This window comes from Sorex fumeus, unplaced genomic scaffold, assembly GCF_029834395.1.
Source record: "Sorex fumeus unplaced genomic scaffold, SorFum_2.1 ptg000006l, whole genome shotgun sequence".
In the NCBI taxonomy this organism is placed as follows: Eukaryota; Metazoa; Chordata; class Mammalia; order Eulipotyphla; family Soricidae; genus Sorex; species Sorex fumeus.
The window spans coordinates 49874236-49898109 of NW_026606063.1; the positions used below are offsets into that span (position 1 = coordinate 49874236).

The following is a 23874-nucleotide window of genomic DNA, read 5'->3' on the forward strand; positions in this document are numbered from 1 at the left end:
AGGTGTGCCAAAAGGTTGAGGCTTCTGGGTTTGAATTCACCAACTTAGTGTTTTCCGTCTCCTTCCCACCACAGCTGTCAGTCAGAGAGGTAAGATCCTTTACACACAGAAAACGTCATAAAATGCTTGTGTCAGAGATTTCTCCAACAGCAGAGATATAGAAACAATCCCTTGCCTTGTTAATGGTTTTCATAGTTTGTGTGCCTATTGAATAATTGAAAGCAACTTATCACTGCTTAATAATGTTGAGTAGTGGATACAAAATATTATGGACTCAAGTTGGTTTATTCACACATGATTGCCTTGCTCGGTAGCAGATATTTATTAAGCATTAGCTCTTTGTGAGGAATACTGGTCAGAGAAAGAGATTTAACTGGGGATCCAGAGATCTTTGGGCCAGATGCAGCATTTTATAATGTTCCTAGGAGAGGCACATCTCAATAATAAACTTGCTTTCTGGAAAAAAATATAAAAAGGTGGCATCTCTTTTAGTGTTGAAAAAGGAAGAGGATAAGCTGCTCATGTTTGTGTGCTTTTTCCCTTCTTTAGTTTAAAAAAATTGAATATGTAGTACTGTAACATTTAGTGTCAAAATTGACAAAACATAAAATTTTAATTCTGTTAAATAATAATTTCAGCAGTGACTTCTAAGCAAATGCATTTGCATCTATGAAGCATCTTCTGCCTGAAGAACACCAGAGTGTCACCTGAACATTAAACTGTTTGCCTTCATTTTCTTTCTGAGCATGTTTATTAGTCCCCAGAAGACTAAAAACTGATTTAAGATTTATTGAAACTGAAATGAGTGGTAAAAAAGTACTGGAAAGTGAAAAAGAACCCAGTGACTTTTTTTTTTTTTAAGGGGGTAGGAGATGTTTGGGCTACAGCCAGCAGTGCTTAGGGCTTACTCCAGGCAGACTTGGGAGACCATATGAGGTATTGGGGGTTGAACCTGGGTTAGCTGTGTGCAAGGCAAGCACCCTACCCATTGTACTATCACTCTAACCCCAACCTAGTGATTTTAAATAGTATTTCTGTTGATGACAAAATAACTGGTGGAAGAATATGGAAGAATTAGGGTTGGTACCTAATATATAGGAGAAAAAGAAGGTAACTTGCTTTTCAAATTAGTTACCATATTAGTTACACATCTCATTAAAATGAATTTTCTATCTGTTCAGAATATATGTGCATTTTGAATATGAATATGAATATGTGACTTCCTGGTACCACATGTCTTCTGTATTGTGGTTTTTCAACCTAGACTGTATAAAAGTTAGAATTTATTTGCCTATGTGTAGAATAAACATCATTATACATGGAATTAGTTGATTATAATAATTATCTCATTCAGAGTAGAATATGCAATTCAGTCTGTTTGAATGTTCCATATTTTCTACTTCTATGGGAGAAAATTATTATCATATACCTATTTATTGAAAGCAAGTAGTTATTATCATTCGCAAGCAAGTGGTTTATATCAACATGTAGTTATTTGCTAGTATGAGTATTTATAATATTTATGCTATAAAAGAGCCAAGGAAAGGAACTTAACCTCAGTTAAAGGATTAAAAAAATCTATTAAATTAAATTTTTTTACTAAGGTATCATGATTTATAATTTCATTTACATTAATATTTTGTTGTTTTGGTTTTGGGATCACACTTGGCAGTGCTTCTGGCTCTGTGCTCAAGGATTGCTCCCGGACAGGCTCAGAGGACATATTGGGTACTAGAGATTGACCCTGGGTTGGCTTCATGTAACATAAGTGCCTTACCCACTGTACTACATCTCCAGCCTATGTTAGTATTTTAGACTGCTGCATCATGTCAGTATCCCTCCATCACTGCCCCTATAAAAGTCCTTTTTTGTTTTCAGTTCACTCCACTATGGCAGACTCAGGGTTTTTTTTCCCAGGAATGTTTTTTGAGACACTGTGATTTACAAAGTTGTTCATAATAGCATTGTTTCAGGCATACAACATTTCAACACCAGCCCCAGAATCAGTGTCTCCTTCCCTCCACCAGTATCCCCAGGTTTCCTCCCACCTTCCAGTCTAACTACTTGGCAAGCATGTAACAAATTCATTTCCTGTTACTTGGTCCAATAAAAAGAATTACAAGAAAATGAATTAATAAAAGTCAAATTGTGATGATGAATGCTGTTTTTAACCTTTCTTAATCTAGCAGAGGACTACCATATGCACCGTTAGTGAGTGCCATACTCAATACCACATAATGTGAAATTTCTCCTGTCCTTTAATGGAGCTCTTTCAATGCTTCTTGAAAAGCTGGTTTCAAGGCTGTGGCTTCCCTAAACTGTTGCCTGTCTGGGAAGCTCTGTATTTCTGCCAAATATGAATGATAATCTGTGGATAGAGTCTTCTTGGTGAGATGTTCATTTCATTGAGTTTTTGTACTATATCCTTTCATCTTTCAGCTTGTAGATTCTCATTTGATAGATCTGCTGTACTTCTAATGAACTTTTCTTTGTCTATAAGTTCTTTTTTTGATCTTGCTGCATTCAATATTCTGTTTCTATCTTTGGATTTTGTCATTTTGAGTATACTGTGTCTCGGAGATTTCCTAATTGGGTCTGTTTTCATTGAGATTCTTTGGTCCTCTTAGATCTGGGGAGTTCTTATCAATGATTTTTTTTATAACTATTGTTATTTCATCACACTTACCTTTCTGTTCTTTAGAAACTCTGATTATTCTTTTATTGTTCTTCTTAAACTAACCTTGTAGTTATTGTTACTCTTGAACTAATCCTGTAGTTCACTGCTTTGGTGTTTATTTCTTTTCAGACTATTTTCCAGCTTTTGCTGTTTCCTAGTGGCTTTCTGCTTTCCATCTTGGAGGTCCTCGATCTTTTTGCTCAGCTTTTGTGATTCTGCTATTCAGAGTTTCTATTGATTTTTTTTTAAATATCACTTACATGTTCTTCATTTCTGTCATTATGATTTTTTTTAAACATCACTTACATGTTCTTCATTTCTGTCATTTATGACTGTGTAGTTTTTTCATTGTGACTCAGACTTTCTTATACTTTGCTGACTGCCTGTGCTATTGTTTCTTTGAATGTGTTAAAACATTCTCATCATAGTGTCACTAAAGCACTGTCTGAGGATCTACTCATGTTATTTATGTCCTTGTCAGCTTGATGGGCTTCTACATGTTGCCTCCATTGGTTTTCTAGTTTTTCTTGTGCTGGGAATGGATCTTTGTAGTTATCCTCCTCCCTCTTGAAGATACCGAGGGATTAAAGATTGCTTTCTGTCTTCTCTGCTCATCCTCACAGAATGACAGGAAGAATAACTATGAGCAGCATCTAATTTATTGAGTAGATATGTCTGTGGTGCAGGCCCTTAATATGGTGCAGGTTGGGTTTGGATGCTGCTAGGGCCCACCTGGGAGGGAGGGGTTCTGCTTCTGTACCCCTTCCACCCCCTTTCTGGAATAGGTTCAGTGATATCAGCTGGAGGCAGGCCTCACCTGGGACAGTGGAGCAGCAAGCAGAAGGCCATGGCAGCCTCAGTGCCATAGACAGGAGCTCTGGTTTGTTTTGATTGACTGTTGTCTGGTCCCTTGCTTTGTTTCTTTGTATTTCACAAATGAATGAGATCACCGAGTGTGATCTCAGTTCTTTTGCTTCTGACTCACTTTGCTTAGCATGATACCCTCCGTTTCCATCCATGTTGCCGCAAAATGCAAGATTTCATTTTTTCTTATAGGCAACTAAGTAGTAGTATTCCACCGTGTGTTTATACCAGTTTCTTTATACTCCATCTGTTGGTCACGTGGGTTGTTTCCTGATCTTGACTATTGATATATGACTACAAAGAACATAGTTTCTCAAATATCCTTTTGAATTAATTAGTATTTTTTTAATGTTTCACTATTGCACCCATTTATTTATTTATTTTTTTATTAGTGAATCACCGTGAGGTACAATTACAGACTTACAAACTTCCATGCTTGCATTTCAGTCATACAATGGTCGAGTATCCATCCCTCCACGAGTGCCCATTTTCCACCACCAATGTTCCCAGTGTCCCTCCCACCAACCCCACCCTGTCCCCTTTCCCTCCACCCTGCCTCTGTGGCAGGGCATTCCCTTTTTCTCTCTCTCTCCTTTTGGGTGTTGTGGTTTGCAATAGAGGTATTAAGTGGCCATCATATTCGGCCTATAGTCTGTTTTTAGGTTGTGTCTGCCATCCCGAGTGGACCCTCCTAGCATCATTTACTTCGTGATCCCTTCTCTGAGTTGCCTTTTCCCCCAGTATGTGAGTCCAGCTTCTAAGCTGTGGAGTATTCCTCCCAGTACTTATCTTTAATAATCTTGGGTATTTGTCTCCCATTCTGGTACTTTATATTACACAAATGAGGAAAAGGCACCAATTTAAAGGATTTTTTTGGGGGGGTGGGGACTTATCATTACCATATTCTCCTGAGTTTGTGATTATAAGGAAGGAGAGAAGGTATATATTTCCTGATGTGTTTTTTAAGAAACTAACTGATCTAGTCTGGACAGTTTAAGACTGAACACTATTAACACTAAAAAGATAAAAAATAAGCAGGTTTACTGATGAAACCCTGTTGGACAGAAAGTATGACCTGCTAAGAATCACAGGAAGTATTATTTAGGACTTTTTTGCAGTGGGAGATCACCCTACCTCTGCTTAAGGCTTACTCCTGGCTCTGCACTCAGTTATTACTCCTGGTGGTGTTTGTGAAATCATATGGGATGCTGGGATTGATCCCCATTGGTTGTATGCAAGGCAAATGCCCTACCTGCTGCATTATCTCCTGGTCCCAGTTCAGGAATTTTTAAAGAAGGCAATAGTATGGAAACTCATTGTACATAAAACTTAGAATCTCTGGATCTTTGAGCACAGTATGCAAAATTTGATAATAATGTTGAGATTATAAGGGAGAGTAATAAATATTTCATGAAATATTTATTTCATGATTATCATGATGACTTTCTGGGTTTGGATTCATGTTTTAATCTAATAATGGTATAATAAGTCTTTTTATGACTCATCCTTTGTTAAACAGAGGAATACAGTGGTGTAATATGGTGATATATATATATATAAATATATGTATGTATGTCTGTATATATGTATGTATATTGAGATCTGAGACACTGAAGGTAGAGAGAAGCTTGAATGTCTTCTAGAGGAGACTAAAAGGAGAAACAGGATGGAAATATGCTGAGGAAAGAGTTGATGAATTGGAGACACAAGATAGTCACAAAGTACTAAAGTGATTAGTTGTATGAGGAACTCAGAGTGTTTGAGCTTTTGATAGAAATTGCATTTGGTTAAAAGTACATAATTTGACTTTTTTTATTTCCCCCACACCTGGCAGTGCTCAGGGCTTACTCCTGGCTCTGGGTTTAGGGATTACTCCTGGTGAGGCTTGGAAGACCTTATGTGACACCTGGGTCAGCTGCAAGCAAGGCAAGCACCCTACCCGCTATAGTATCTCTCCAGCCCTGTCTGACATCTTTTGGGTTAGAAGCTTCTCCTAAACAGGGGTTCTCAAATTTTAGTATGCACAGGACTCATTTCTTAAGCCATGTCCCCAAAAGATTCTGATACAGAAGGTGGATGGGATCCACAAATTGCCGAGATTTTCACAGGTTATCTGGTACTGCTTGTATAAGGACCACACTTGAAAACCACAGGTCCGGGGGCTGGAGCAATAGCACAGCAGGTAGGGTGTTTGCCTTGCACGTGGCCGACCCAGGTTCAATTCCCAGCATCTCACATGGTCCCCTGAGCACTGCCAGGGGTAATTCCTGAGTGCAGAACTAGGAGTAACCCCTGTGCATCGCCAGGTGTGACCCCAACAAGCAAAACAAAACAAAACAAAACCCCCTCCCAAAACAAAAAACCCCACCGGTCCGCAGGATAATAGGGGGACAAATCTAGTCCTAAGTGAAAAATAAGTAACCTTTTAACATTGTATTCCTTATAGGAAGGGAGGATCAGGCATAATAAGACAATATCTTGGACTTCTTTTTGTTTGTTTTAGGACCACACCTAGTCAATAGGGGTTATTCCTGGCTCTGCACTCAGGACTTACCCCTGGCCGGGGAATCGAACTCAGGTCAGCTGCATGTAAGGCAAATGCCCTACTTATTGTGTTGACCTCAAACAGCCCTAAGAAAACCACTTATGCATCATTTCTTCCTCTCACAGGCTGGCAGGACTGGTAGAGCAGGGAAATACTACAGTGCACTTGATAATGTAATCAGGTTTCTTCTCGTAATACTTTTTTCAAAGTGGCAGGAAAAAAGAGCAGGATATGCAAACATTTGGGCAGCCTGTGCTTGATTGGCCTTACACAAAAGGTACTGATTAATGATTTGTATTGAGCTGGACATGGTTTCTCCCAACATGGAATGCAGATCAATCACCTGAAATGAAACAAATCACAACAAAACAAAGGTCACTTGAGGCAAGCATTGCAAATTGCTGAGCCTTACCTCAGACCTCTCTCTGGTCTCAGACCTCTTAAATCAGAATCTCTAGGTGTGGGACACAGAAGACCCTTAATGGTTTGCATACATGTTGAGATGCAAGAATCACTGAAATTCAGGGATTTTTTTCTGATGTATTGTAGGAGTTTCTTCATACCTTGTCCTGTTGATAATATAATGATAATGATAATATGGGAAAATGTGATCAGTTACGATATAATGACAGCATGGCATTATATCAGTGTAATGGCATTGAGAGTAGAGCAAATAAAATAAATATCACGAAAGAGCTCAAGCATAGAGAAACCAGAGCCAGAGATGTGGCTCAGTTGGTAGAGCACTTGCCTAGCATTTGTGCGGCCCTGGCTTTGATCCCATCAGTGTAAATGAGGAAGCAAGAGGAGACATAACAGGAATGAAGATAAGTTCCTAGGTTTCTACCAAGAAAAGGGTGTGATGAAAGTGCCTTAAAAGCTATCTTTATGCCCAAGGCTTAGAGGTTTTCATAATTAACCCCAAAAGAATAGGGGTTATGATGGGAATAAGCTCTCTGGGTCTTAGTCCAGACATTAGATGTGTGGTCTCTGGGAAGACGAAACTGACAATTTATTCAGTGTTGGTTTTGTGTGAGTGCCATTCAGATGGAGCATTCTTTATCAGGAAAAAAGAGAAATGGGAAGGCAGTTTGTCTCAGTTAGCCTAAACCCTGAAATTTGTGACTACTTTACCTTCTGTGAAAGAGGGGGACTTTGCAAGTGTGAGTGAGTATGTTTAAGAGTCCTGAGAGATAATATCCTGAATTATCTAGGTGACTCAGCCTAATCATCTGTGTTATTAAAAATACTTATCTCGGGAAAAATATTTTTTTTCATATTTCAGTGAGGCCCTGGGTTTAATCTTCAAATACTTCAATACTTAAAAAACAAAATCAGAAAATGCTTTGAAGTTCCACTCCTTCAGGGTTTTTCTTTACTTGTTGAGTCCAGTAGAGGGCAATATTGTACTATCAGTTTGGCTTTATCGGGCCTTCTGCGCTGTAGTGTGGGAAAGTTTTCTCACCTTCTTGGGTTTGAATGAGAAATTGTCTCTTAAAGATTGCTTTGGTTTAAGCAGATAGAGTGTTAACTAGAATTCATCTGGCCCCACAGGGACTGGGAGGGGTGGGGGGTGGGGTTTTATTGGGGTTCTTCATGGTAAAAAAAAAAAGTATTGGTAAAGGGAAATGTGTTTGATATTTGCATGACTGAGACCTAAACCTGAAAGCTTTGTAACCTTTCCCAAGGTGATTCAATAAATAAAAAAAAATAAATAAATTAAAAAAAAAAAAGATTGCTTTGGTTGTATGAGTCTAGCCCTGGACTCTGTTTTTTATAGACCACGAACTGGTATACAGTTTCATATAGTTGGAGTTTTATTTATCAAATCCAGTTTTCCATTTGTCATATTTTTGTATTATCTCCATGCTTTGTACTCAATACTTTTTTTATACATAACCCCTAGAAAAGTAGCCAGTCTAAAACCTGTACATGCCTTTTTTTTTTTTATTGAATCACTGTGATCTGTACTTACAAAGCTTTCTTGTTTGAGTTTCAGTCATACTATGATCAAACACCCATCCTACCACCAGTGTACATTTTCCACTAATGTCCCCATTGTTCCTACCCCCCACCTCACCCCATCCCTCCCCCTGCTTCTGTGGCAAACGGTTTCCCTCTTACTCTTGCTCTACTTATGGACATTATGGTTTGCAATGCAGATAATGAGAGGCCGTCATGTTTGGTCCTTTATCTACTTTTAGCACACATCTCCCACCCCGAGTGATCCCTCCAACCATCATTGACTTAGTGATCCCTTCTCTATCCCAGCTGCCTTCTCCTCCTGCTCATAAGGCAGGCTTCCACGAGTTACAGTCATTGATAGTTGAGTTTTAGATATAATGTTCCAAAACCAATCCCACCACTAGTGTCAACTTTGTTCCGTTCCCAAGTTCTCTTCCACACTGCCAGCCTGACACCTTGATAAGCACATCTAACCCGATTTTCTGTCTTTCTTCTTCCTTCCTTTCTTCCTTCCTTCCTTCCTTCCTTCCTTCCTTCCTTCCTTCCTTCCTTCCTCCCTCCCTCCCTCCCTCCCTCCCTCCCTCCCTCCCTCCCTCCTTCTTTCTTTCTTTCTTTCTTTCTTTCTTTCTTTCTTTCTTTCTTTCTTTCTTTCTTTCTTTTGCGGGGTGTGGGGCTGTTTGCATACCAGCGTTGCTAAGGGCTAACTCCTGGCTCTATGCTCAGGGATTACTTCTGATAAACTTGGGGGACAATATGAGTGCTAGGGACTGAACCAGGGTTGGTTGTATGCAAGACATGTGCCTTACCTAGTGTACTACTTTTTTAGCCATAGCTCTCCCTCCCAACCCCCCCCCCCACTTTTTTTTAAGAGCAGCTTATTAGCACTTGCTCCGATTCCTATAGGCTACTTATTCACACAAACAAAACTGTATTTTTGCACAGTTGTTGAATGAGGCACTGAAAAACATGTAAAATACAGAAATCATCTACTCTTCACAGATGGGTTATGGAGTGGGGATACTGTGGAGTAGGAAGGGCATAATCTTGGTGTGTGTTGCATAGGCTGCAACTCTTAAACCTTGGTCAAAGCTAGAACAGGGTGCAGAAACAAGAGTAACCCCTGAGGGGCTGGAGCGATAGCACAGCGCTATCTTGCAGCTTTTTATAGAAATCTCTGGAAAATGGTAGATACATGTTTGTGATTTGACAGAGCTCTTACCATGTCACAATCCCAATTATAAATCCATGCATACCTCTTAAGAATTTTTGAATGAGTGTCTAACATTTGTGTATAAGGTTTTAACCTCTGAAATTCTAACAGATCCCCAGTGTCTGTGCATTGCAAAGAACATGTACTCAGATGATTTTTTAAAAATTATTATCTTTTTAATTTTTAGAATTTTGGGGGTCACACCTGGCAGCAATGCACAAGGGTTACTCCTAGCTCATACACTCAGGAATCACTCCTGACAGTGCTAGGGGGACCATATGGGATGCTGGGAATCAAACCTGGGTCGGCCGTGTACAAGGCAAATGCCCTACCCGGTGTGCTATCGCTTCAGCCCCTCAGGGGTTACTCTTGTTTCTGCAGTTATGAATTATGCCTGACAGTGCTCATGGGGCCTTATGGGATGCCAGGGATTGAACCTGGGTTGACTGCATGCAAGGCAAACAACCTACTTGCTGTACTGCTCCAGCCTCCTACTTGGATGACTTTTGCAGTTTTTCTGACTGCGACCACTTCACTAATCATCTTACTCCTTTGCCCAGTGTATTATGTGTACTGAAATATGGGTGTGCCTCTCTGCTTTATGCTTTGCTGGCTTGTTTTTAAATGACGCTATTTCTCTGTTTTTTTGTAAATTTTTTTTTTTGGTGGGGGCTTTATTCCTGACAGTGCTCAGGGAACCGTATGTTATACTGGTGATTGAGTGCATACAATCACTAGTACTGCATTAACCCCTGTTCTATCTCTCCTGCACTGTTTCTGGTACTTTTGTGTGTTTTACTTACCTAACTACCTTGACTCTGTGGGCATTGCCTTTTCTTAATGACTCCACTTATTAAGCCATATGTTTAAGAACATAACAAAAGATAGGATTCCCAGAATGATGAGCCTGGGCAGAGCTAATGTGTTATTAAGAACATGGAACTAGATTGGAGCAGGTTCAGGATTTTGTCTTTTCATATATAATAGTAACATGTTTATTTTATTTTATTTTTTTAGGACATTTTATTTTTAATCTGATTTTGTTTGTTTTTAATTTTGGTCTACACCTGGTGGTGCGCAGGGCTTACTCCTGGCTCTGCTCAAGGATCACTTCTGGCAGGGCTTGGAGGACCATATGTGCTGCCTGGGGTCAAACTAGGTTGGCTGCATGTAAGGCAAGCACCTCACCTTTGTACTTCTCTCTCCAGCCCCAATAGGTATGTTAAAGCAGAGGAATTAGTAATTATTTTGTGGGTAGCTACTTTTGATTTTCTTTCAATCATACAGGAAGGTATGTGTCTGTGTGTGAGTGTAATGAATTACATTAAAGTTCCTTAGTAAACAGAGGTGGGAAAGCCAATGTGGCTTTCAGTCATATCTTTTTATCATGAATATATTCAGATACCTAGAAGAAAGAAGCTGGTGGCCATCCTGAAGCCAGGCACATCCAACTTCATTATCAGCTTATCAGAAACCTCTTTTGTTGGGGGAGTTGTTTTCACTTGGGGAGGGCATACCTGGCAGTGCTTGGGGGGCTCTTTCCCAGAAGTGCTCAGACAACCATGTCATGCCAGGGATAGAACCTGGGGTGCCTATATGCAAAGCAGGTGTACTTTGAACTATCGCACCAGCCCCTGTACTTTTAAAAAATCACACTGTCATACTTTTAATATTAGTGGTATCTTTATAAAACTTGGGCTGGATCGATAGCACAGCGGTAGGGCGTTTGCCTTGGGCACAGCCAGCCTGGCCAAGCTGAGTTCGATTCCTCCGCCCCTCTCAGAGAGCCCGGCAAGCTACTCGCTTGCACGACAAAGCCTGGCAAGCTACCCGTGACGTCTTCAATATGCCAAACACAGTAACAACAAGTCTGAAAATGGAGACATTACTGGACCCGCTCAAGCAAATCGATGGACAATGTTTGACAGTTTTTATAAATCTTACCTTTTAAATAAAATAAAATCTATTTTCCCATATGGATAATACAGAATCAATACTGTTGAACCTAATTTTCTTTTCTTTTTTCTTTTATTTTGGGTTTTGGGCCACACATGGCCATCCTTAGGGTTTTCTGCTGGCCCTGTACTTAGGGATCACTCCTAGTGAGCTTGGGAAGACCATATGGAGTGTCAGAGGTTGAACCTGGGTAGGGTGTGTGCAAGGCAAATATTTTACTGCTCTGTGATCTCTCTAGCCCTGGACTCTATTTTTTATAGTAGATACCTCTCCAGAACCCAGGTAGAAATGTTTATCAGAACTTTTTGTTCTAAGAAGAACATGACTATTTTCCCATGTGCAAATGCATTGAGTTTTTTTTTTTTTTAATGTAGGAGTACTGCTATTTATTCAGCCACTGATTAGCTGATTGAATTGGGCATGTACTCTACCTTTTTTCTTTTTTCTTTTTTTTTAAATTTTATTTGTTGGATCACCGTGAGAGCAGTTACAAAGCTTTCAGGTTTAAGTCTTGGTCACACAATGAAACACCCATACCTTCACCAGTGCCCATTCTCTACCACCAAAATCCCCAGTATAGCCCCATCCCACACCCTCCCCCTACCTCTGGGGCAGACGATTTCCACATTACTCTCTCTCTCTACTTTGATTACATTCAATATTTGACACCAGACCCACCATTATTATTTGGGATTTTACCCCAACACTCACATCTGCTGAAAAGGCAACACTAGACAATTTATTTTCTATTGCTGGTTATGAATAACATATGATGTTGCGTGGCTGCACGACTTAGAAATTCCAAAATTTTCACAATTAAATCTGTAGGGATTTCAGCCAAAACCTGCTGGGTTCCAATATTTGTTCCTGAGTCTCTAGGATCATGACTATTAAGCAGCTTGATCAGGAGCCAGAGAGGCCATTTGTGGGCGATGACTCCGTGTCTTGTTGGGACAGGGAGGAAAGGGCTGGCTTCACCCCCATCCCATGAGGCCCAGCGTGTCTCATCACTGCAGGCCCAAACCTGACTGTCCAGTGGCCTCTGGAGGATGGCAGCCACTGGGCCGCCAGGGGGAACAGGCCAAGGCACAAAACCTATTCCCACCTGTGGTGGCCCAGCACCTGTAACGTACTGCATGGACTGGATGCATTTCTGCCAAAAGCCACTGGGTTCTGTGATTTGTTTCTGAGTCTCTGGGATCATGGCCATTAAACGGCTTGATCAGGAGCCAGAGAGGCCATTCTTTGGCCACTACTCGGGGTCTTGTTGGGGTTCGGGAGAAAGGGCCGGCTCCACACCCATCCCGTGAAGCCCTGTGTGTCTCGTCATTGCAGGCCCAAACCTGACTGTCCAATGGCCTCTGGTAGATGGCGACCACTGAGCCGCCTAGGGAGAGCAGGCGGAGGGACAGCACCCTTTCCCTCCTGGGGTGGCCCGGCGATAGTAACCTACTGCGTGGTCTGGACGCATTTCTGCCAAAAGCTGCTGGGTTTCAAGATTTGCTCCTGAGTCTCTGGGATCATGACCGTTAAGCAGCTTGATCAGGAGCCAGAGAGGCCATACCTCCAATTATATAGCTGAGCTGAAGGTGGTTTGTGGGTGTGTCTCCCACATACCTAACTTTGGCCATTTGCTTTCTTGGTAAACCTTGCCTCACGTTTTTGGGGTCTGGCCAAAGGCACAGCAGCAATTTTGGGGTATCTGGAAGTCTGAAGGTGCCATCAGGCTGCTGATGTACTCGCCTCACAGGTATAGATTGACCTGCTGGCGGCACCATATGCATTGAGTATTTTCATTGCACAAAGTTGTCCAGTTTTTCAACATGTGATAATATTCTTTGACCAGTTTGCACAGATCATTTATAAACTCTAACCTGAGATTTTAGTTGAATACTGAACTATTTCATAGTGTGGGTTGAAGGTCACACCCAGCTGTGCTCAGGGCTAACTCCTAACTCTATCCTCAGGGATCACTTCTGGCAGGGCTCAGGAACCATATGGGGTGCCTGGAATTGAACCAGGTTCAGCAGCAAATAAGGCAAGTGTTTTATCCCCTGTACTGTCTTTCCTGCAACTATTTCCTTTTTTGGGGACCACCCATGCCCAGCAGTGCTCAGGGTTTACTTCTGAGCTATACACTCAGGGATCACTCCTGGCGGGCTTGGGGAACCATATGGTGAGCCAAGGACTGAATCTGGGTCGACTGTGTTCAAGTCATACCCTACCTTCTGTACTGTAGCTCTGCTCTGCTACTTCCTTTTATTTGCTTATGACATTTGTTAAATAATTCATGAGTCAGAGATGGGCTGGATGTGTGATGAGTTGAATCAGAGATAATGCTGGGTATGTGACAGTCTGTACAACATGGCAACCAAGAATGCCCAGAGGAGCTACTGGCAGAAGAAAGAGGTAAATCTTTCACTAAAATTTTTTAAAATATGCTTATTTTTAAAATTAAAAAATAAGCTTATTTAATGACATATATTACATATACATACATATGTAATGTATGCATATTAAATAACCATTTTTATTAACTCATAATTGAAAAGTTATTAATATAATCAATTGTTGAAATATTGGTATGATGGAAACTTGATTCTTTTTTCTGGTGGAATTTCAGTTTATCTTTGAAGTGGGTAAAACATGTCACTGAATTGCTGTGCCAAGGTAATGTGAGGGGCACTAAATTAGGTGGAGAAAAAAGAAAATATTTATATGTGGTCATTAGGGGTTGGAGAGATAGTACAGCAGATAGGGCATTTGACTTGCACGCATTCGTCCCGGGTTCAGTCCCTTGTACCCCATCAGTCTGAGCCCTGCCAGGAGTGATCCCTGAGAACAACTGGTTGTAGCCAAAAACCAAACCAAACCAAAACAAGAATTTTCAAATTCCAGGATATAATTTTCTTATGAAGCTAGGGTATGTATGGATTCTCAGGGTTTGGTGATCCCACTAAATTTGTATTAGATTATGAGATGGTGATTTATTCAGATCATTGCTGAAAGTATCACAAAAATCTTTTATCAAAGGAAGTGGACATGTATGCTCAAAGCCCAGCTGAATAAATCAGTATCCACATATGAATGTTAAATTGGTCTTCCCAAAGATTTTCTTTATGCAAACAACATGCATTCGGGGGTACTTGTGTTGGATAACATTTTACTTCAAGAGGTAACCTGAGTTGTTTAGTAAATAAGATTAAGATGCACTGCACACATTTTCTAAAGAGCTTTTAATCACATTCATTACAGGTATAGTATAATGACTCAGAGTTAAGTGTTCAGATAAGCTTTTAAAAAAATTCCTTTTCCCTCTTTTTTTCATTGTGTTGATATTGTTGGGGTGATTAGGTTTGCTTACCTAAACTTGGTTGTGGTGCTCGCACAGCTTTTGCCATGTTGCTCCCTGGGTTGCACATCAGGTCTCAGTGCTCACACACATGGCCATGGTGCTTCCAGATGTTTGCAGTCCTTTAGTTGTGGTGCTGGCACACAGGCTTGCTGTGGCTCCACTCTTGGTTGAAGCCCATGACCAAGTTATGGTGTGTGCTCACTGGGGCTCACCGTGGTTCTTATACGCATGCTCAACAGGGATTGTGCTTCCTGGCGGTGACTGACACTCACATCACTTTTGCTTTATTTAATTATCCTTTGTCCCTGTCGTTGTTTTGTGATGTTGTTGATATTACAGTTACTGGGAGTTGACCACATACATCTGATTGTGGTGCTTGCACATATTAGCTCTAGTGCTTTTTGGATCCTGCATCAGATTGTGGTGCTCATATCCTTGGCTTTGGTGTTTACTGAGGTTTGCTCTCTTGACATTATGGTGCTGGCACAGTCTCATGGGGGCTTGTCCACTTCGTTGAGGTGACGATGTACTGTTACCATGTACTGCTCGCTTGTGATGCTTATACACATTGCTTGTCCTTTTTATTATTATTATTACTATGCTGATTATACATGTTGCTCATCTTTTTAGCTGTCATGTTAGCCTTGGAGATGCACTCCTTTTTGTGGTGCTTGAACAGACCTGACTATGGTATGGCTAGAAATCACTTTTGGGACCACAGACAACAGAGCCGCCAGACTCATGCTGTAAACTTAGGGAACACTGGGGATTTGAACTCATGACTAAAGACATGTAAGGTTGGCAGTCTAAGCCACTAAGTGGTTCCTTCGGGCCTAGCAGAGACATTTGTCCCCCCCCGTCCCCCGGAGATTGTGATGTGTTACTGTCTACTGGTTATGTCTTTGATATTTTAAGTAAGATTTTTTTTCTAACTTGTTTAGTCTTTCATATTTCTCACATTTCAAGTGAAGAGCAGAGGACATGATATTAGCCATTGAAGTTCAAATCTGTCTTAAGTTGAAATGTTCTTTTTGTTTTATTTTAAATATTTTGGTTTTTGTAGACATCACCAGTTAAGTCTTTCTCACTATGAGTAACCATGTCATTATTCCGTAAACTAAGTTTATTTGGGCCCAATTTTGAACTTTACATGAAATAGAATCAGAATGTGATTTATCTTTTGCATCTGACTTCTTGAATTATGTATTTTTTGGCTTGCTTTGTGCCACACCCAGTGGTGCTCAGTAACCATGCCAGCTTGATGCTTCAGGGCTGTTCCTTAGTAGTGCTCAGGACAGTGCTAAATAGAAACTACTGGAGTGGGGCAGTGCTGGAAATTGAACCTGGGCTTCCAACATACAAAGCGTATACACTTGTCCTTTGAGTTGTTTCCCTAGCCTCTCATTTGATTTTCTTTTATAGATTCATTGATATTGCTACATGGAACTGTAGTTTGTTTTTATTGCTCTATTGTATTCAGTTGCTTGAATATATTGCATTTTATATTACTACTAATGAATAGTCGTTTCTAGTTTTTGACAACTCTCACCTGTAAGACTATAAACATTCTTGTAGTTGTATCTGAGGGTACATGTTGCAGGACTTAATCTAGGGTAGATGACTTGGAATAGAAATGCCAAGTCATAAGGAATACATTTCTTTGATTTACTAGATTATGCCAAGGTCTTTGGCAAAGTGATTATGTAAGTTTTCATTCCCATCAACAGTGTTTGAGAGTTACTGTTCATTTTATGTCATTACTAAATCAGAGTATTGGAAGTCTTCTCAATATAAATATTTCAGTAAGTATTAAAGCCATTATATATGTGTATTTTAACTTTATGAGTTATAATTATGAACAATAAGCTGCAACTATTTAAGGAATACCATTGAGTATCTTAACATGTTTTCACAGATGTGTTTGTCCAAGTAACATTACTACAAAGTATAGATTATTTATATCACTGATAAAGTTTTTCTGCCTGTTACAGGACTTCCACTCCCAGTTCCAACCAACTACTGATCTACTTTTTTATTCCTTATATATTAAGTTTTCATTTTTAAATTTTTCATTCTCTACAAAATATATTAAACTTTAAAAATTTAATTTTAATTAAGCACCATGATTTACAAAGTTTTTCATAACAGTTTTAGACATACAATGTTCCAGCACCAATCCTACCATCAGTATCAACTTCCCTCCACTAGTATTTCGAGGTTCCCTTCCGCTGCCCCCTCCCCACAAGTTTGCATTTTAAAGGATTTTGTATAAGTGGAACCACACAGAATGTATTCTTTTCTGTTTGCCTACTCAGGCATAGCATAATGATTTTGAGTGCTGTCTATGTTATTGTAGATATCTGTAGTTCCTTTTTATTGCTTAGCAGAGTTGCATTTATGTATACAGTATAATTCATTTATCCAGTTACCAGTTGATAGAAACTCGGGTTGCCCCAGATTTTTTACTATTATTAATAAAGCTGATGTGAACTTTTATGTACAATTCTTTGTACAAATAAATGTTTTCATTTTTCGTGGTTAAATACCTGTGATTGGACTGTATAGAGCTATCAGTACATGTTCAGCTGTATGAGAAATTTCCAATTTTCCTAAATGGATTTGCCAATCTAATCTGCATTTCTATTTGGGAGTGGGGGCGGCCACACTTGGCAGTGCACAGGACTTACTCCTGGCTCTGCCGCAGGGATCACTCCTGAAAGACTTTGGTGGGTGGGGGTGGGGTGGGGGGGTAAAATATTGGGTGTGTGGGATCAAACCCAGGTTGGTCACATTCAAGGCAAATGCCCTACCTGCTGTACTATCGCTACACCCCCTCTTAATTTGTATTTCACACACAGAATGTGACTGTTCCATTTGCTTTGCATCGTTTCCACATTTGTTATTGTCATTCTCTTTCATCTAAACTGGTCTCTCAGTATGTCAGGGATGTGTATTTGTTTTCCTGATGACTAATAATGTTGAACACCTATTCATGTACTTACTTGCTATTCATATATCTTTGGGAAGTCTCTTCACATTTGATTTTGTGAAGTCTCATTTTTTACCTACTTACAAAAACTGATTTGTTAGTTTTCTTTTCATTGAATTTTAAGAGTTATTATAATCCAGATAAAAATTCTTTATTACATATGTGTGTGCTGCAAATACTATGGCTTGCATTTTAATTTTCTTTTAGTTGTTCTTTTCTGAGGCCACACCCGATTGTTCTCGGGGCTTACTCCTTGCTGTCTGCTCAGGGATCACTCCTCATGGTACTCAGGGGACCTTCTGCATTGCTGGGGATTTGACAGTCCTTGGCTATGTGCAAGGCAAGTGTCTTAACCCCTATACTATCTTTCTGCTCCACTTTAAAATTTTGTTATTGATATCTGTCAGAGAAGTTTTTACTTTTGACAATGTTTGGTTCATCAACTTTTCAATCTCATGACGTATATTGTGTCCCAGGGAACAAATCTTTGTATGGTGCATGTTGCAAGGATTTTCTCATGTTTTATTATGAATGCATCTTGCTTTTAGCTTTCACACTTAGATCTATGATCCATTCCCAGTTAATTTTTATATATATTATGAAGTGAAAGTTGATTTTTCTTTTTTGGTGCAATCCATTAAAATACTTTTTTATTAGTGAAGTACCATGAGGTACAGTTGTAGATTTACACATTTTTGTGCTTGGGTTTTGATTATACAATGATCAAGTACCCATCCCTCCACCAGTGCCCATTTTCCACCACCATGGATCCCAGTATCCCTCCCACACCCATCCCCCCCATCCCACCCTGCGTCTGTGGCAGGGCATTCCCTTTTGTTCTCTCTCTCCTTTTGGGTGTTGTGGTCTGCAAGAGAGGCATTGAGTGGCAATCATGTTCAGTCCGTCTACTTTCAACATGTATCTCCCATCCTGGGGGGATCCTCCAAACACCCTTTATTTGGTGCTCCCTTCTCTATCTGAGCTGCCCTTTCCCCTAGAATACCCGGCTGGCCTCTAAGCTATGGAGTAATCCTCCTGGTGTTGATCTCAGCTATTCTTGGGTATTAATCTCTAGGCAGGCAGGGTGTGTCTCCAAAACAAAACAAAAATAATTAGTACTATTTAGAGGGGCTGGAGGGATAGCACAGCGGGTAGGGCCTTTGCCTTGCATATGGCCAACCCGGGTTCCCGAGTCCTCCATCCCTCTTGGAGAGCCCGGCAAGCTACCGAGAGTATCTCACCCGCATGGCAGAGCCTGGCAAGCTCCCTGTGACATATTCGATATGCCAAACACAGTAACAACAAAGTCTCCAATGGAGACGTTACTGGGCCTGCTCAAGCAAATCGATGATCAATGGGAGGGCCTTTACTTTACTTTACTTTACATATTTATTATAGCTTCTATTTTGGTGCCATAATGTATAAAATTAGTAGAGGTATATGAATAACAGGGTTGCTAGTCCATGCTTGGTACTTGGGACACTAGGATTTGAGTTTGTTGCCATAGCTTGCAAGCAGGTACAATAAGCCATGATTCTATTCCTCCAGGCTTTGTTCTGTCTTTGTTTGTTTGTTTGTTTTGTCACACCTGGTGATACTCAGGAGTTACTCTGGTGGTGCTTGGGGGACCTTATGGGATGCTGGGAACTGAACCCGGGTCAGCTGCGTGCAAAGCAAATGCCTTATTTGCTGGACTATCACTGGCCACTCTTCCCAAGTCCCCATTCTGTCTTTCTGTTCCTCTTCCTTATTTCTACTATTCACCCTCACTGAATTTCCTCTTGTGATTTTTTTTCTAACAAAATAATCAGAATTCTATATTTGTATTAAATTTGTTTTCATAAATGTGTCTAGGAGATGTATGATATCTAAAAGACTTTAGAGTTTAAAGGTATTAGTGGAATCAGAAACCCTAAACATCACTGCTGATCACCACATCTGCTGGTCTGTGTCTTCATTATCTTTTTTTTTTAAATGTAGAAGTATTGCTAATTATTCAGCCTGATTGAGTTGGGCTCAATCAATTGAATTGAACTCCACTTTTTTTTTTGTCCTCATTATCTCTTAAAGTTGCCTATTCCTGTTCATCCCTCAACAACACTACTGTAACAGATTAACAGTTCCATGCTTGAATTGCTGTTTTGGTTTACTGAATGCCTCAACCCAACTGAATGCCTCCATGAATCACACTGCAATCAGAGTGAACATTCCCAAGATAAATAGGACCATGCCACTCCAGTGCTTAAAATCCTTCAGTGACACCATGTCACCTTAAGTGTAAAATCCAACCCCCTTACTATGGATAAGTGATTTTGTGCTTTTAAGTCCTGCTTCCTCTTTTGCACACCTCTAGCCTTACGTGCTGCTCAGCTCTTTAGGGACTACTGACATGTAATTTTTAGAACTGCCATCAGGCTCTCTGGTCATTGTGCGAGAATGGTTTCCTCTATTTGGAACAAATTTTCCCCAATTATCTCTAAATGACTAATTCTCAGAATTCACATTAGCAATTATTACTTCAAGATTGAGCCAAAGCTGCCTTACCTGTCTCTAAAGATATTCCTATTATGGCCCCTATTGCTGTATTACTCTTAATTTTATTCTTGTTGTTCCCATGTAAGAAATTTTGCCCTTAAACTGCCACATAAGAAAAAAATTTGTTCGAAGATCATGGTTCTATTGTGATCTGATGGATCAGAGATCAAATGTTCTTTCTTTGTGCTTGCTATGGGACTTTTATGTACACCTAAACATTGCACTTGCCATCTTAGGGTTTCAGTATTTGGTTTCCTGACATTTCCATTTTTTTCTCCAGAATGACTTCTTGTTGACATTTCTACACACACAGAAAAAACCCTTGAAACTCTCTCTCTCTCTCTCTCTCTCTCTATATATATATATATATATATACACACACACACACACATACCCTAAGCACAAATGTCCTAAACTCTAACTTTACTGAATTGTACTTTCCCAGCATGCATTTTTTAAAATGCTTCTCTGCCCTTCCTTTCTGCTACCTTTGCTTGAATCAGCCTCAATACCTGGCTTTACACACTGGTGCTGGATGGACTTCCATTCCTAGACATAGATGCCGTGTGTGTGTGTGTGTGTGTGTGTGTGTGTGTGTGTGCGTGCCTATGTGCACGTGTGCATATGTGTATATGTGTGACCAATGTAAAACAAGCACTTTAATAAGCATGTTATTCAAGTATTTAACTGTTTCACTTAGATATTTTCTAGAATTCTTTAATAAAGTAAAAGCCAAATTTCAGGTTAAATTGTGTGGTTCCTGAATTTTCAGGAGGTGGGAATTGGTATGGGTATTGAACTTGACTAAAGTTGATCATTTTTTTGGGGGGGGAAAGTAGAAAAATTTATTGGAAGGTAGTAGAGGAAATAAAATGAACTCCCCCAGTGGCGAGGTACTTAGTATAGGACTAAATTCTAGAATTGTTAATTTTAATGTTATTCTAGTTCTGTTAAGAGAGGAAGAGTTAAATAGCTTTCTCTAGAGAATGATCTTTTTTTTACACCAAGTAAAAAATAGAATATTTCTTAAAATTATCTGATTATCTGAAAGAGATCATTGTACTGCTTTTTTTCCTAGGTAGAAATAGATCCAGAGCAATATTAATAGTACATAGTGAAAATTGAATAATGAGAAATGTTGACTTCTTTGAGATTTAGCTTTCCACAGTGTGTGGAATTATTCCTTGGTTTGCCATTTTCTGGGACAGCATTGTAGAGTGGGGTTCAGGGGGAGTGCGGGGGAATTCCCTCCTTGCTCCAGTGGGGGACAGCCTATGATGAGATATTGAGAGGAAGAAAACAGATGTGATGCCTTCCATGCTAGCACAGCCCTTGCTGTGTGATTTGTTTGGTCTAACCTGCTGGCATGTTTGAGCTGTGAGCATGCAGAAGATTAGGAAGGAAAGCCCTCTAGCAAGTCTCAGATACTGAAGATGTTCTAATTTTACATGTTGCACAAGGTAATCTGATTTCCCTTGGCAACCTCCAGTTGTGCTCTGCTTTATAATAAGAGAATGGCAGCGTGCATTGCAGACATGATGGTATCACCTGGAATAAGTGGCTGCAGAGAACTGTTTGCCCTAGAAGAGGAGAAGAGAAGGTCACTAAAAAAAGGACAAAAATGTCTTGGGTTCCAGGGCTAGAGAGATAGTCCAGCAGGTAGGTCACATGCTTTACACGCTGCCAACCTGGGTTTGATCCCCAACATCATGTGTACACTGCCAGGAGTGATTCCTGAGTGCAAAACCATGAGTAACCCCTAAGCACCATAAGGTGACTCAAAAACAAAAACCAAAAAAGAAAGTGATCCCTGAACACAGAACCAGCAGTAAATTCCAAGCACCTCTAAGTATGGCCCCTAAACAAAACAAAGAGTCCCTTTAAAAAAGGGACAATGAAGGAGCCCAATGAAGGGACAAAGAAGAGACCATGCAACCAGCCTAGGTCCAAGTATCCCATATGGTCCCCAAGCCCTGCCAGGAATGATCCCTGGGTGCAGAGCTAGAAGTCGGCCCCAACACTGCCAAGTGTGCCCCTCACCCCCCAAAAAGGGACAACAAGAACTCTATAGCTCATATACTCATATACTCCTGCAGATTTCATTGATCAGGGAAATTCAGAACTACGTAGAACTTAACTGGGATTCAAAGGAAAGGAATCAGTCCTATAAATATATATTTATATATAGTTTTTGAGGTCACACCCGGCGATGCACAGGGTTACTCCTGGCTCATGCACTCAGGAATTAGTCCTGGCGGTGCTTGGAGGACCATATGGGATGCTGGGAATTGAACCTGGGTCAGCCATGTGCAAGGCAAACGCCCTACCTGCTGTGCTGTTGCTTCAACCCTCTATAAATCTTTGTTTTTGTTTTTGAGCCATACTCAGTGATGCTCAGGGGTCATGAGTCTTTGAAATTCCCAGTGCCTTGAAAATACCATTAGAAAGAACATTATTCAGTCTAGAGAAATAGCTCAATAGACTGGAGTTTGTGGTTTGCCTTCAGGAGTCCTGGGTTTAATCTCCAGTCCCCCTCCCTCCTTCCAGGAGCAACCTCCAAGCACAGAGCCAGGAGTAGCTCCTGAGCACCACTGGGTATTGTCCCAAAGCAAAGCCAAAAATAAAATTGTACATTTACACTAGACAGATAACATACACAAGCATACATATACATATATACCCAGATCTGGAAGTGAATGTGGCCAGTCTTGTAACAAGTAGAAGTAGAGACTACATAATGGTGTTTTATTCACTTAGATTTGTTTGATTCCTTCATGCTCGTAAAATACTGTCTACTAAGGGAGACATGTTTTTTTTTGTTGCTGTTGTTTGTTTGTTTGTGTGGAACCATACCTGGCTATGCTCAGGGGTTACTCCTGACTCTGCACTAAGGGATGCCGGGGATCAAACCCAGGTCTGTCTTGTGCAAGGCAATTGCCCTAGCCTTTGTGCTATTGCTCTAGCCCCTGAAGGAGACATGTTTTAAGAAATGCATGTCTTTACAGTGAGAGTTGTGGGAGTCTAGTAGCAAATTGCTACAGACTTTACAAAGAAGTTTTTGTGAATTTATTTATTTATTTATTTATTTATTTTTGCTTTTTGGATTACACCGGCAATGCACAGGAGTCACTCCTGGTTCTGCACTCAGGAATTATCCCTGGCGGTGCTCAGGTGACCATATGGGATGCTGGAAATCAAACCTGGGTTTGCAAGGCAAACGCCCTACCCGCTGTGCTATCACTCCAGCCCCTAATTTAGTTCTTATAACTGTGACTGTAAATATTTTTTACCTTCATTTTAGCTGCTTTTTCAGCTCTTTTTGGCGGGGGAGAGAGGAGGAGGAACCATACCAGCTGAAGCTTGGAGAATACTCACAGCTCAATACTTAGGGGACCTTTGGGTGCCAGGAATCAAACCTGGGTCTCTGGCATACAAAGCATGTGCTCCAGTCTTTTGAGCCATCTCTCTGGGCTCCAACTTTTTCAGTTTTTTATTGTCCTCCAAAGTGAGTTATAGGCAGGGATATGCCTGTATGATTAGAGGGTGTAGAACACTTACCTGTGTGAGACCCTGCGTTCAGTCTCTGGTACCACAAACAAATAATTTATATGTAGATGTTATAAATTAGAGTTTAAAATATGTTATTTCTATTAAGAAAAACCAAAAAATGAGGCTTTATGAACATAATCATTTAGTTTAGTCTAAATTTAGTCATTTTGGACATTCCCCTAATGACGTAGTAAGATATTTGAAGAAAAAGGCAATATAGCCATGGGAT

At 40.3% G+C, this 23874-nt stretch overlaps 1 protein-coding gene across 1 annotated transcript in view; it reads left to right on the forward strand.

Annotated features, from left to right (window-relative positions):
* The window catches only part of PUS10 (pseudouridine synthase 10), a 77788-nt gene that overhangs the window by 16050 nt on the left and 37864 nt on the right, over positions 1 to 23874 (forward strand). The window contains exon 4 of the mRNA XM_056122897.1: positions 3 to 89. Within this exon, the coding sequence (XP_055978872.1) occupies positions 3 to 89 (87 nt within the window). The remainder of the gene's footprint in view (positions 1 to 2; positions 90 to 23874) is intronic.